This window comes from Pelobates fuscus, chromosome 4 (assembly GCF_036172605.1).
Source record: "Pelobates fuscus isolate aPelFus1 chromosome 4, aPelFus1.pri, whole genome shotgun sequence".
NCBI classification, from domain to species: domain Eukaryota; kingdom Metazoa; phylum Chordata; class Amphibia; order Anura; family Pelobatidae; genus Pelobates; species Pelobates fuscus.
Window position 1 is genome coordinate 137,500,372 of NC_086320.1, and position 15,644 is coordinate 137,516,015.

At 37.8% G+C, this 15,644-nt stretch overlaps 1 protein-coding gene across 1 annotated transcript in view; it reads right to left on the reverse strand.

Moving 5' to 3' along the window:
- The window catches only part of DIPK1C (divergent protein kinase domain 1C), a 51,967-nt gene extending 37,463 nt beyond the window's left edge, over window positions 1–14,504 (reverse strand). Inside the window, exon 1 of the mRNA XM_063450480.1 lies at window positions 14,059–14,504. Within this exon, the coding sequence (XP_063306550.1) occupies window positions 14,059–14,235 (177 nt within the window). The 5' untranslated portion in view covers window positions 14,236–14,504. The remainder of the gene's footprint in view (window positions 1–14,058) is intronic.
- Window positions 14,505–15,644: the final 1,140 nt, after the last annotated feature.

Genomic DNA, 15,644 nt, shown 5'->3' on the forward strand with positions numbered 1-15,644 from the left:
CTTTTGGGGAAAGAGTAGAGCGACAGAACTAGATCTCCAAATATTCCCTCAATTCCAAAAGCTGTAAGAGTTTCTTAAAGAAATCTCCAGTTTACCCTGTCGAACGCTTTTTTGGCATCAACAGAAATAAAAACTGAAGGATTTTTTTTTTTTTCTCATTCATAGTTTTTATTGAATTTTGAGAAAACAAAAGGGGGATGTGGGGTACAGAAATTAAAAAGGGAAGGGAGGGGTAATGGGTAACATCATAAGATCGGTTAACATTTCATACAGTATCGTGATATCTTCGAAATCTCCTATACATTGTATGTTAGCTGTACATAACAACAGCGAGGTCTCATGAGGGAGTGACTGGGTGGTCCCACTCTCCCCAACTAGGGAGTCCGGCAATAGGAGATGTGAGTTTGCGGAGGGGGGGATAGGAAGGGGGAATTGGGGGGGCTTTTAAACAATATATCCTGTTAAACTATAACGTCATATGTGAAACAATGTACGTGTGTCATCGTACGTGGTGTCGCCTAGTCATCTTGTGTGTGCAGTATGTCCTGTATGTGGTATCTTGTGTATTCTCCATCATGAGTGTGCAAATACGCATGCTTATGATTTGAAGTGATTTGAAGTGGTGGGCACTACTAATGTTCCCCGAGTGGTCTTGTTCGCTCTTCTCTATGTGGCGTATATATCGGCCCACGATCTCCATGCCTCTTGGAATTTTTGAGATTGTATAGTGGAAGTAGTGGACATTTGTTCATAAATATGATATTGATGGATTTTGTCCATCAGTTGTTGTCTGGTGGGGCAGGTGGTGTGTTTCCATCCGCTCGCTATGAGGTTTCTAGCCGCTAAGATGGTTAGCATCACCACTTGTTTTAGGGGTTTGGTCATGGAGGTGGGGGGAGCAGAAATAAACAGGCTAAGGGATCCAGAGTGACATTATTAATATTTAGCAACTTGAGGATGTCCTCGACATGTCCCCAGAGAGGTGCCAAGATGGGGCATTCCCACCAGTTGTGAAACAGTGTACCTATTGCTCCTCTACATCTCCAGCACTCTGCGGGGACTGCTGGGTAGATCTTGTGTAATTTACTTGGTGTTAGGTACCATCTGTAGACCAGCTTCCTATGAGCTTCTATGTGAGAGTAGCAGTTGGTGATGCCTTTGAGTGCATTGAGGGATTGTAACCAGGCATTGCCAGATGGCGAGGATGTGTATTCTGTCTGCCATTGTTGTTCATAAGTATGGGCTTTTGTGTCAGTGTTGCGCATCAATATGTTATAGCATAGAGACAATGTCTTGGGTTTTGCGGGTGCGAGCCAGCAGCGGTCATATAATAAGTCCAAGGGTTGTGGGTTAGGGAGTGCCATATCAGATTTTGTGAGTATTTTATAGGTGGCAATGCTTTTAAGTTGGAGGTATTGAAAGATGGAGGAGTTAAGTAGGTCATATTTTTGTTGGAGGTCCGGGAAAGACATGAGCTGTTGGTTTTGGTACGTGTCAGCTATGTGTTTAATGCCATGTTTTACCCAGGAGTTCATCATCAATCCCGAGGCTAGGGAGTTCAGTGCCGTTATTGGGACTCGTGGGTGAAACTTGTTAAGTTTGTTTTGTGTATGGTGTAATGATCCCCATTGCTTAATAGTTAGAATCGAGGTATTAAACAGGTGAGGCGCGTTTGGTCTAATTTGTGCTGGTGTCCACAATACCACCACCAGGGAGCCTCCAGGTGCCCTGGTGTGTTCCATGTCCACCCATTGGAAGGTCGCCCTGGGGGCGTGGAGTTTAATCGCCGCTTCCAGGAGGGACGCTTTATGATATTTAGATACATTGGGGATTCCCAACGCACCTTGTTCTGAACATTTCTGGAGGAGTGACATAGAGAGACGTGCCTTACGTGATTCCCAGATGAATGAGGAGAGAATGGCCTGAAGATGCTTGAAAAACGTTGGTTTGACGTAAATCGGCAGCATCCTAAATTTGTATAGAAGTTTTGGGAGAAGCATCATCTTTACCGAATTTATTCTTCCCAGCCAGGAGAGCTTTACTGCTTTCCATTGTTGTGTATGCATTTTTCATAGTGGTATAAGCAGTTTGAAGTTAAGTTTGAATGCGTCTGTGGGGGAGGGGCCAAGTTTTACTCCTACATAGGTGATGTCGGAAGTCCTCCAGTGGGATTGTTTAACCCCTTAAGGACACATGACGTGTGTGACATGTCATGATTCCCTTTTATTCCAAAAGTTTGGTCCTTAAGGGGTTAAGCTGTGTTCTCAATGAGTTTGCTAGGTTTATTGGGAGAGCTTGTGTCTTGCCTTGATTAAGCTTGTAGTAGGATAGTTGTCCATATTGATGGAGTAGGTGTATTAGCGCCGGGACAGATTTTTCGGGTTCTTTAACCGTGAGCAGGATGTCATCTGCGAACATGGAGAGGCAGAATGTGCGGTTCCCTATATCTACGCCTTTGATCTTGTCATGTTGCCTTATTATAGCTGCTAAAGGTTCTAGGGATAGGATATGGAGTAATGGTGACAGGGGGAATCCTTGTCTGGTACCATTGGTTATATGAAAAGGTGTGGAGAGAAAGCCCGAATTGGATACTCTCGCTTGTGGGTCATTATAAAGGGCCATGATGCCTGAGACAAGGCCATCTGGGAAGCCGAATTTGTGTAGGACTTGTCGCATATATTCCCAGTTAACCCTGTCAAAGGCTTCTTTTTTTCTTTTTTTAATATTATATTAGAAATTTTCCTTATATTATCACTTCCCAATCTACCTGTTGTAAATCGTGATTGAGCTAAATGGATTAGATCTGATATAACCATCGCCAATCTATTGGCTAGAATGTTATAAAAAATGTTTATATCTAGATTAATAAGTGAGATCGGACGATAGTTCCCCGTAAAGTTTGGATCTTTCCCAGGTTTCAAAATGGGTGAAATTATTGCAACTAACAGATCTGAAGAGAACTTTTTTGATAAACGAATTTCACTGTAAAGTTTACAGAGTAAAGGGGATATTATAGGTTCAAAAAATTTATAGAAAACAGATGTATATCCATCAGGACCAGGAGCTTTTCCATTTTTAAGATCAAATATTACGTCTTTAATTTCCTTTAAGAGTTAAACGTTTGTTTAGACTACTAAGTATTTCTTTTTTAAGTTGTGGTAAGTTCAATGTTTTAAAAAATGATTACAGTTCTAATTCTGAGAATTTATCTGTGGGTAAGTTATATAAAGAAAAATAGTATTTCGCGAAGGCATTGCCTATATTATATGGAGAAAGGTGAATTTTTTCACCTTCCACTTTTTTTTATGCTCTGCCTATTAAAAGGTTTAAGTCTACTTGAGAAAAGTTTCCCTACCCTATTGTTACTGCTGTACCATTTTTGATTAAGAATTAAGGTCAATTTCCTGACTCTATGCTCAAGTATTTGATTGATATGTGACTGTACAGATTTAATTTAATTGGTAGTTTATAAGGTAGGATTATTTTTGTTTCTCTTTTCTAATTTAGCCAGTTGTATATAGAGATCTGAAAAATTTGTTGCTCTGCTCTTCCTCGATCTAGCTTCCAATTGAGTAGAGGAGTTTCTCGGTGCAGCGCTTGTGTACAGAATAATAGATATAGAACAGTCTTAATAAAGTTGTAAAGAGGCTCAATATAAAAGGGTATACCTTTACAAATAATATTCTCTTTCTAGAGGTGCCAGTAATTCTGTATATACCTTTAAATATAAAATAAGAAAATACAAAACATAGTGCAAACTGTATAATAAAATGGAAGTGTGAAAAGAAATGCCAAATGACAACTCACAATTTATCCTAGATGATTGTTGCAGAGGGAAGATATATAGTGTAGTATAGTTTAGGCAAAAAATAGATAATATAATATAAGCTTACACAAAGAAGGAATGTGATCCTTAACCACATATGCAATTTGAAGTGAGCCCATTGGAAGGCTCTGGGTTTGTGAGTAAGCATTTGCACTTCTATATTATCTATTTTCCCTCTGCACTATCTTCCCTCTGCACCAATCATCTAGGATATAACCCTAAGAAAGTTTGGACGTAAAGGAGGGAGAGGGTCGCCTTAACGGACCCTAAGGCGCAAGAACCTGAGCTAAGTTTTTTAGCTCAGAAAATTGTGAGTTGTCATTTGGCATTTCTTTTCACACTTCCATTTTATTATACAGTTTGCACTATGTTTTGTATTTTGAACTGTGTGGTTCTCGTTTGTATAATTAGAAGTACAGTTCCCATTAACTTGAATTATAAATTATTTTCTGGGGTTTACAAATGTATGTTTCTTGATAACTTTTCACTCTTTTAATGTAAATAGATGAAGCATGTGTCTTTTTCATTTCTGTAAAACAGGCATTGGACGTCGTTCATGAAAACTCCAGATGATGTTCTGCATGCAACTGTATCAAATTTGCTTTCTTGCACATTTTGTGCCTGGAGCATCCCATTAATGTTGTTGTGCTTCAAGCAATTATTGTGTGCACATAATACCTAACTATGTTAAGGCATCACTGAGGAGACTGACTGGCTACAAAGCTTTAATAAAGACACTACAACTGTTTACAGGCAACAATTCCTTTAAATGAACAAGTTTCCTAAGTATGTTTCATATAATAATTAAATTTGTAGACATCTCCTTTTGCAGAATGTTTTGTTTTGCAGTTGAATTTTTATGCATAAATGTTATTTGGTTCCCTGGTGGGAATGATGCATTGTAATGCTCAGAAAAATAAAGACAAATTCTGCAATTATCTCACCTATTATTTGTTGCATCAATCACTACAGTGTCCTAAACAGCCTCTAGAAGCAAAATCAGCACAGGCATTGGCAGCTCCTTCAAATGAGTTTCCATGGCTGTATAGCTGTACGCAAGCCAGTGAAGGGTTATCTAAAAGGAGCCCTACAGCATTAGGAAATAAATGTGTATTTATTTATTTATTATTGGAATTGATATAGCGCCAACAAATTTTATAGCTCTTTACAATAATATTGGAAGGGGAGATTTAACAATAAATGAGACAATTACAAAAACGTAAAGGAACAATGTGATATTCAAAGAAGCTTACAGTCTAGACTCTAGAGCAGGGCCGTCAAATTTTGGGGCCCCTAACACTGCTCAAGGACTGGGCCCCCAGGGGCCCGCCTCCAAGCCGTCCCCAAATCTCGCCCACAGGAATACACACACACAGACACAAATACACGCACTGATATAAAAAGGACACAGATACACACACACACAAAGATAAACACATACGTACACACACATACATACTAAATGACACACATACTGAAACAAACATACACACACACATACAAACACACAGACATACATAGTGACACACAGAGACATACTAACATACATACAGACACACACACACACATAAGGGCAATAATACACACAGACACATACATGCATACACATACAGACAGATAGATACATATATACATACTGACATACATACATACACATACAAATACATACACACATTGCTAATTTTTCTTACCTTTTCTTTGCAGGAGGGTGGCTGGGGCTTATGGGAGTCGGGTGGCTCTCCCGTCCTCGTGGCTTGTCTCCTTCCCCTCCCGGGCTGAGGGAGCTGGAAGGAAGTGACCGGATGTCACTTCTTCACAGCATTTCTTGCGGCAGACATTTTTAAAGGGGCCGGTCTCGCTATTACACGGCCAACACGCCGACCAGGTCCCTGAAGATATAGGGCCCATCGGGTGGCCCTAAATGCTTGGGCCACACAGTGGCCCTATCAGTGTGCGGGCCCCGGTGCAGCTGCACCGTCATGGTTGTCACCCCCTGATGGCGGCCCTGGTCTAGAGTATTACTAACATTATAGTGGCCTGTTAAAACTGTATGTGCCCCCGTTTTACCTTCACAGTGCTGGTCTCCGCACTGCCATCCCACCTCCATAGGAAAGCATTGTGAGTCTATTTCGCATGAGCAGCAAAACACCACGCTGTGCCAGTCAGATATTTGGAGGGAAGAGTCAAAGTGACAGCCCCTGGAGGCATTTAAACCCCCCAGATTTGCATTATTTTAAATTGCAGGGTTAAAACGACAGGGGCATGACACCCAATCTCAATGAAGTGGTCCTTTTAATGCCACAGACATTTTAGACAATTGGGTGCTTATCACTTAGTGGCAACACTTTGGGAATTGACCTTTCCTGTCCCAGCATGACTGAGCCCCTGTGAACAAATTGAGGTCCATAAAGCATTGGTTTGATAATTTGGTGCAGAGGAACTCAACTGGCTTTCACAGTACCCTACCCTCACATCCACTGAACATCTTTGGGATGAATTTAACTGCTGACCACAAATCAGATTTTCTCACCCAATATCAGTGTCTGACCTCACAAATGCTCTTTTGTCTGAATAGGCACAAACTCCATCAGTCACAACCCAAAACCTTGTGAAATCCTTCCCAGTATAGTGGCTGTTATAGCTCCAATGAGTGGACTGACTCCATATTAATGTGCTCATGGATTTAGAGTGAGATGTCCAAAAAACGTATACAGGTGTGATGGTCAGGTTTGCAAATACTTTTGACCACATAGTGTATGTCATATTACACTCAGTAAAATCCAGTGTCTTCCACTGCATGAACATCTTACATTCTCCAACAAAATCCACCAATTACTCTGCCAGACAAATTTGAGTTGTTACTCACAACTATGTCCACTACTAACTGCACTTGACAAGGTATTGTTCATCTCTCTTGTTTCAGAGACAATCCCCTCCTTGTTTTTTATTTTGCATACAGTTCCTCTGTTCTCTGACCCTTGATAATATTACTCTCATGTTATATATCTAACAATGATTTTCATGTTCATGTTTTTCATATTTTGTCATGCTGTTTATTGTCTACAATATACCTGTCTGCTTATTTTGTTTATTTAACAGCTGGAAAAATCAATAAACTGAAGACTAACAGTTAACCATATGTTGGTTTATATGCCAGTTCAGTGGTTGCCATGACAATGATTTTTGAGCACCTGAGGCCATTTGGTCAGCAAGGTTAGTGTTCTGCTTCCAATATGAAGTTTTGTTTTCTCACAGGAGAGAAAACTATTTTTTTTAAACTATAAACAAATATAGTTTTAGAACAAAAAAGTTACTTGCGCACCATTTCAAATCCCTATGCACATTTAAATAACTGGAGGTTTTTCAATATCACTCCAATGGCCATTTAACCCCTTCAGGACGGAGTCAATAGTGCACGTTCTGATCAAAACAAAATGTAAACAAAAACTGGAATTTGCGCTATACAGGGAGTGCAGAATTATTAGGCAAATGAGTATTTTGACCACATCATCCTCTTTATGCATGTTGTCTTACTCCAAGCTGTATAGGCTCGAAAGCCTACTACCAATTAAGCATATTAGGTGATGTGCATCTCTGTAATGAGAAGGGGTGTGGTCTAATGACATCAACACCCTATATCAGGTGTGCATAATTATTAGGCAACTTCCTTTCCTTTGGCAAAATGGATCAAAAGAAGGACTTGACAGGCTCAGAAAAGTCAAAAATAGTGAGATATCTTGCAGAGGGATGCAGCACTCTTAAAATTGCAAAGCTTCTGAAGCGTGATCATCGAACAATCAAGCGTTTCATTCAAAATAGTCAACAGGGTCGCAAGAAGCGTGTGGAAACACCAAGGCGCAAAATAACTGCCCATGAACTGAGAAAAGTCAAGCGTGCAGCTGCCATGATGCCACTTGTCACCAGTTTGGCCATATTTCAGAGCTGCAACATCACTGGAGTGCCCAAAAGCACAAGGTGTGCAATACTCAGAGACATGGCCAAGGTAAGAAAGGCTGAAAGACGACCACCACTGAACAAGACACACAAGCTGAAACGTCAAGACTGGGCCAAGAAATATCTAAAGACTGAGTTTTCTAAGGTTTTATGGACTGATGAAATGAGAGTGAGTCTTGATGGGCCAGATGGATGGGCCCGTGGCTGGATTGGTAAAGGGCAGAGAGCTCCAGTCCGACTCAGACGTCAGCAAGGTGGAGGTGGAGTACTGGTTTGGGCTGGTATCATCAAAGATGAGCTTGTGTGGCCTTTTCGGGTTGAGGATGGAGTCAAGCTCAACTCCCAGTCCTACTGCCAGTTTCTGGAAGACACCTTCTTCAAGCAGTGGTACAGGAAGAAGTCTGCATCCTTCAAGAAAAACATGATTTTCATGCAGGACAATGCTCCATCACACGCGTCCAAGTACTCCACAGCGTGGCTGGCAAGAAAGGGTATAAAATAAGAAAATCTAATGACATGGCAATGTTGATGGTGAACAGATCAAAACACTGACAGAATCCATGGATGGCAGGCTTTTGAGTGTCCTTGCAAAGAAAGGTGGCTATATTGGTCACTGATTTGTTTTTGTTTTGTTTTTGAATGTCAGAAATGTATATTTGTGAATGTTGAGATTTTATATTGGTTTCACTGGTAAAAATAAATAATTGAAATGGGTATATATTTGTTTTTTGTTAAGTTGCCTAATAATTATGCACAGTAATAGTCACCTGCACACACAGATATCCCCCTAAAATAGCTAAAACTAAAAACAAACTAAAAACTACTTCCAAAAATATTCAGCTTTGATATTAATGAGTTTTTTGGGTTCATTGAGAACATGGTTGTTGTTCAATAATAAAATTAATCCTCAAAAATACAACTTATAATTCTGCACTCCCTGTATGTCTGTTCAACCGTAATTCACCTCTTTCATATTAAATGCACCCACACTTATTATATATCATTTTGTTCAGGAGAAACAGGGCTTTCATTTCATATAAAATATTTATATATGAAACAATTTATTATGAATAAAATTTACAAAAACTGTGAGAATTTTTTTTTTTTTTTAATTTGTAGTTCCGCCTCACATTTTAGCTGTAAATGTCATAATACTGTTAGGTTTTACTGCAACAAAATGCACATATTTGTAATCAGCGATGTCTCACGAGTACAACAGTACCCCCCATTAACAGGTTTTATAGTGTTTTGGAAAGTTACAGGGTCAAATATAGAATGTTCCATTTTCAAATTGAAATTTGCCAGATTAGTAATGTTACCTTTGAGACGGTGTGGTAGCCCAGGAATGAGAATTACCCCCATAATGGCATACCATTTGAAAAAGTAGACAACCCAAGGTATTGAACGTGGGGTATGTTTAGTCTTTTTTAGTAGCCACTTAGTCACAAACACTGGCCAAAGTTAGCGTTCATATTTGTTTTTGTGTGAAAAAAGCAAAAAACTAATATTTGGCCAGTGTTTGTGACTAAGTGGCTACTAAAAATGACTGGACATACCCCATTTGCAATACCTTGGGTTGTCTACTTTTGCAAATGGTATGCCATCATGGGGGTAATTCTTATTCCTGGGCTACCATACGGTCTCAAAGGCAACATAACCAATCTGGCAAATTTTTAAACACTAATATTTGAGTTCAGCGAAGTCTCCCGAGTAAAACAGTACCCCCTATATACAGGTTTTATGGTGTCTTGGAGAGTTACAGGGTCAAATATAGTGCTTGCAAATTACATTCTCTGCACTTTCTCCCTGTGTTGTCAGGCATGTCAATCAAATTTTAATTAATCAAATGACATAATTATGTTAAAAAATTACTTAAATATACACGTAGAATTTTAATATATATGCATTTATAGGTATTTAAATTCTACGTGTATACTAATGTAATCTTTTATGTAATTATATGTATTTATCTATATATATATATATATATATATATATGTGCGGTTATTTGTATTTTATATATAGATAGATATATATAGAATATATAAAACAGTGTATTCTGTTTCCAATATATATATATATGCTGAACTGATCCTGATGAAAGCCACGGACGATGGCTGAAACGTTGATGACAAACTTCATGTTTTAAACTTTTGGAATAAAGAAGAAACCTTTTAACTTTAAAGACCGTGAGTGCAAGCCTTATTTCATTATTTTTATATATATATATATATATATATATATATATATATATATATATATATATATATATATATTAATAACAAAATACAGTTAGAATGAAATTACATATGCATATATAATTTATTTTAAATTTTGTTTCAATATTTTATTTATTTATTTATTTTATTTATTTATTATTGTAATTATACGTATATATATATATATATATAATATATATATGTATATCTATTATATATATTATATATACATATTATATATATATGTAACGTCATTCTAAGTGTATTTTAATACTAATATATATACTAATATTAATATTAAAATACATTACGTATGACGTTACATATATATAATATGTATATATATATTATATATATAATATATATACATATATTATATATATATAAATACTTTTATTTTATTTTAACATTGTATATTGTGTATTTAATTTTTTTTAATACTTTACCACCAGCAGGGGGACTGTCTAATATTTTAGACACCCCCTGCTGGCAGATCCATAGCCAGCTATAGGGGGCCATGTGATCGCTCTTTGAGAGCGATCACATGGCCCCCGGGGGCCTCATTTGCCGGAGGGGGGCTGTCTGGTCTCTCAGGCAGCCCCCCAGAAGAGGATCGCGGCGGAGGTGAGTATAGCTTACCTCCTGAGGGCTTCAGCCGTTACGGCGTTCTATGCCGCCGCAACGGCTTTAAAGCCCTTTAAAGCCGCGACGGCATAGAACGCCGTAACGGCGTTAAGGGGTTAAGTGTGAGCTCACCTGCAATGTCAAGGCAAAACCTATTGGGTGAGTCCTACACTAACAATTCACCTTGCTGCTATATTTTTGGGGATAGTGAACAGGTAACTTTTTGGTTATTATTCGATGTGTTTAGGCTATGTACTATATCATTGCTGCCACCCAGGAGTAGTGGGAGTTTAAGCACAGGCGTAATTTTGTGTATTTACAGTTTTAGCGGATAGATAGACAGATAGACAGACAGACATACCCAAGCAGAATATGATCAGATAATAAAACAGTTTTTTTTTATAATTGTCATTATGAGTTTTTGTTCATTGTTCCTCTTTGTAATAGGTTATTGAATTACTACACTGTTAAAATCATGTGCATTACCATTTACAAAAATTCCTTTACTCTATTCCATTGCTGCTACATTTGTCTAATCAGTTTATCTTATCCACAAAATGCTGCTTAGTTACAGCACTGCTGCCAGTCTATATCTTGGCATGGTATTGTATGACTATCAGTTGCTTTCCATTAGAATCGAGGTAATTAAAGTCAAGGATGTCGATCTCTGCAACACACATAGTGTATTTTAAATTATACTTCTCCTTACGTTATGTAAGAGAGCTAAGGAAAGACTCACATAGTACCCTCTAGTGGCTAGAAGCTTAAATTAAATATGTTAAATAAAACACAACAATCTAGAAGACATACCCCTGGAGAAAATATGCATGTTATTGGTTTTGCATGGCTTCTTTGGGGGTATGTGAAATCTTGGCTTGCAATAACTACAGATTTAGTATTTGCAGCTACTGCAAGCCCTGCCCATCTTCTCTCGGCATGTTCTGTGGCTGTCCAATCACAGCCTGAGCTGTATTACAATTCATTGAGAAGTATTTGCAAGACTGGTGCTGTGGGCAATTTCTGCCTATATGTTTATCTCCACTGAGTAACAAGACTGGTAGTTTGATTGGCAACCAGGGGGTGTAACAAGTCTAATGATATAAAATGACACACTATTCACAAATACATCTCTTCAGCAGGTTAAAGTGTTTTAGGTGTTTGGAGTGTTTCTTTAAAGGGAAACTCTATATCCAAAAATTAATATTACTATTTAAGGCATATAGTTCATATTATTATTATTATTTTTTTTAATAAACTAAGCCATAAAAAAAACTGCAGAACAAGTCTTTGTGGCTAATGATCATCCACTACCATTTGCCCTTCCTTGTTAGTCCTAGGCATTGTCAATCAAATCTTTTTCATGGGCATAGAGGACAAATATTCAGTACAAATCTGCTCATGGAAATGGGTGGCTTTATGGTGATTTAGGGATTTGTATAAAAAAATAATAATCATATTTTAAGGCTAATAAGTTCAAGCTCAGTTTTAAGTAATACTTTTTATGTGGCCCTTAATATGGCGACTTACTTTATAAAGTACGTGTGGACTACCACTGGATGATACTGATGGGAATTATGTTTCTAGCAAGAAGTCTCTCTACCCCTTCACAAGAAATGGATATTTTAACTCCTACCAGCCACAGACAGAATCTTGCTGAACATGAAAGAGTTGTAGACCAGCATGTGGACAAAATTTGATGTGACAACAGAGTAGCTTGTGCTCTTTTCACTCTGATCTCTGCACTTTGAAAGGACAGAGGTCAAACACTAGAAGCAATTTGTGTTTTTCTTTATCAAAGTGAGAGTAAATTGCCTGAGAGTTAGGCAGCAGGGGATTTTACAAGCACAGCTATTCAATAAAGTGAGACTAACTGTGAATTCCAAATGAACTCTAAATTTTAGACTAAATTGCAGAACTGGAAACATAGCTGACTTACATAACATTTCTAATACATCTATTTTATTTATTTAATTTGCCTTAAATTTCAAATTTATGTTGGATTCCCAGCATGCTGTGTGTGCTGATAGCAGACATAAAGTTGTTGAAAACTGATGTTACCAACCCAAAGGAGGGTATTACAGCAGGATGACTGACAGATCAAGTGCATGCACTAAAAAAGTAGAAATCTTCATAATAAAACATTTAAATGCAGAGCTGCAGGAATTGAGTCAGTTGGCTATGGTGCTTAGAATTACCGTTTAAGTGTAACAACACAATTCTTATTCTATAAAGGGGAAATTCCTAAATTAGCCTTTTTTTATATAACCCCCTCAACCCCCTCTGTTCCTGTACGTCCAGTGGTCTGATCTCAATTATGTGTCTGTTAGTCCACCCATTGTACAGCGCCACGGAATTTGTTGGCGCTATATAAATAATAAAATAATAATAATAATAACATTACGATCAAAAATAAAAACGTTTTATTCAGATGATTCAGTCAGAATATGTTTCTGCTTGCTCACCATATAAGTGCATTTCAGTTTTTCATTATATTTGATTTGCATTATTAGTTATCATGTCTACCAAATGCACAACAGTGGCCTGCACTGCCCTTTATGGTTCAGATGGGTGATTTTAGCCAGACCACCGCACTTACTGGAATCTCCTTCCCCAAACAAAGGCATATTGGTCTTTACAAATACCAATAGGCAAGGTGTTTGTAGTTCTTTTTTGCCCCACCTATTATATATATGATAAAAATGAAATTGGTCCAAATATGTTAGCATTTCTAAAAAAGTCAGAAACATTGCAAGACACAGAATGCAATATTACCTCTAATATTTTTACCAGCCAAATAATTCTGTAAAACTTAAACAATCTTTTTTTTCCAGTTTATTGGCAACATTTAGCTGATTTGTTCTAAATATATTCTCATACTTGTTTCTATGCAATGCAAGCCTACATTCCAAATAAATGGATTGTTTGTTTTTATTGGGTTATATATAAAGAACAGTACTTGACAAGTTCTAAACGTCAAGCAGACAGGCTGTACATTTTACTGATTTTAGTATCAACTGCATCACTTTCAGAACTTTTTCTGTTAGTCCCTATACAGAATATTGTGTACTGTGCAGCAGATCTTAGAGTCTCAAGAGAAAACTAAGACACCATACAAATTGCACTGTTCTATATATTTTGTTGTGCATGACAATATCAACTTGATTTATAGCTAACTACAAGTCCTGCTTCAGCAAGGTATGCCTGAGGAGCTGAGAGCACAGAATTGTGCAGGCACAGGACAGTAGCCTTGAGACTTCTAAATCCTCAGGGACAAAGTGACTTGCCAAAGACATCATGGAAGTTGACATAGTTATAAAGTCGCTGGAGGGGAGAAAAAAAACAAGACAGAACTACTCACTCAGCATGATAAACAGAACACTGACACATCTGTTTGGAACACTCAGAGGCATTATTTCTCCTATTTACTGCACTTACCAGTCCAGCAAGAACATTCTTACTTTCCTCATCAGTGCAGCGATCTGAGAACACGCTTCTGTGAACATACAGAAAAGTATTCACGAAAATCCAGCAAGAGACCCAGAAGAGCAGGAAAAAGATAGTATTCCTCCAGAAAAGCTTTAACCTGAGCCACTTGAAAGAGAATACTCTCATGGTAAGAAAAGAGCCAGAGTGAGCTTCACATCTTCTAGTTTAAAGACATGACATCAAAGAACCATGACTCCTGTGCTAAGTCCTCAGGACTGATCCATGAATGGGGGTCTTCTAAAGGACCTGGAGAAGGAAAGTGGGCTCTATAACCTGCATCACACAGACCCCCTAGACAGGTGGGTGTGGGTAGCACTGCTTCAGTGCGTACAGAGCATCTCCCGGCAGATGAGAGTCTTTCTTCCTGCTAGACTTGTTAAAGCATATTTTTTTATTTTTTTTTATTTGCTTTCTGAGAAAGTGCTGGTGCTTTATAAAAAAAAAAAAAAAATCTGAGATCCTTTGAATTGAAGCCACGTAGTTCCGCCTTCTTTTGTGTGCTGTCTCCTGTGTCAACCAGCGTTCCCACTTACCAAGCAGCTTGTAACTAGGTTCACACAGGAGAATAAAACGGTTTGTCTGAGCTGGCTTTTACAAAGCTCTTTTTTTCTGTGGAGATGGCCGCCTGCCTGAGCTGTCACATAGATTGATAGCACTGACAGTCTGACAAGGCACTGTTTGGGAGCCACAAGCTCACCACAACATTGTCATTACACAATTTTACAAACACTATTGAACATGATCACATTATCCCCCTTATTATTGAAAACAACAGTTTTGCTTCTTCTGTTAACCAGCTGAGTGCCATTGGCTGGTAAAAAGATAGAAATATATGTGTTGGCTCACTGTTATATATATATATATATATATATATATATGGTAAAATGTCAGCTGGCATAAAAGCAGAATTTTCTACTTTCTTTAATTATATATTTCAACTCTTTAGTGTTAATTGAAGAGTGATTAGCCCACAGAAGCTGTATTTTACATAAAGTCTATGCTAATGTGTGAAAATTATGTATTTGTGTGAAAATTAAATTGCCTACATATCAATCTGCACTAGGAAGGAATGATATACCTGTGCCAATAAATGTCTTGGAAGCTGAAGTAGTGAAAAAAAATGTATACATTAATTATCCACTTAACTCATTCCTTACTGCTGCCAAAGGTATGCTGCAGAGGAATGCAGACTTGAAAGTCTTTACACCAGCTTGCTGCATATCCTTCATGTATCCAATTACAAGTGCTGTACTAATTGTTCTGTTACAAAATATCAATATCTTTTGATTTATAAACTCCTTCAGGATTGGCTGCATGGAGAATAGTGGTTTGTTGCTTTTTATTATTATTATTATTGGCATTTATATAGCGCCAACAAATTCCGTAGCGCTTTACAATATTATAGGAGGAGGGGATTTAACAATAAATGAGACAATTACAAAAACTTACATGAACAATAGGAGGAGAAGGACCCTGCTCAAACAAGCCTACAGTCTTTTTTTGTTGTTGTTGTTGTCATATAATTGTATAATTTC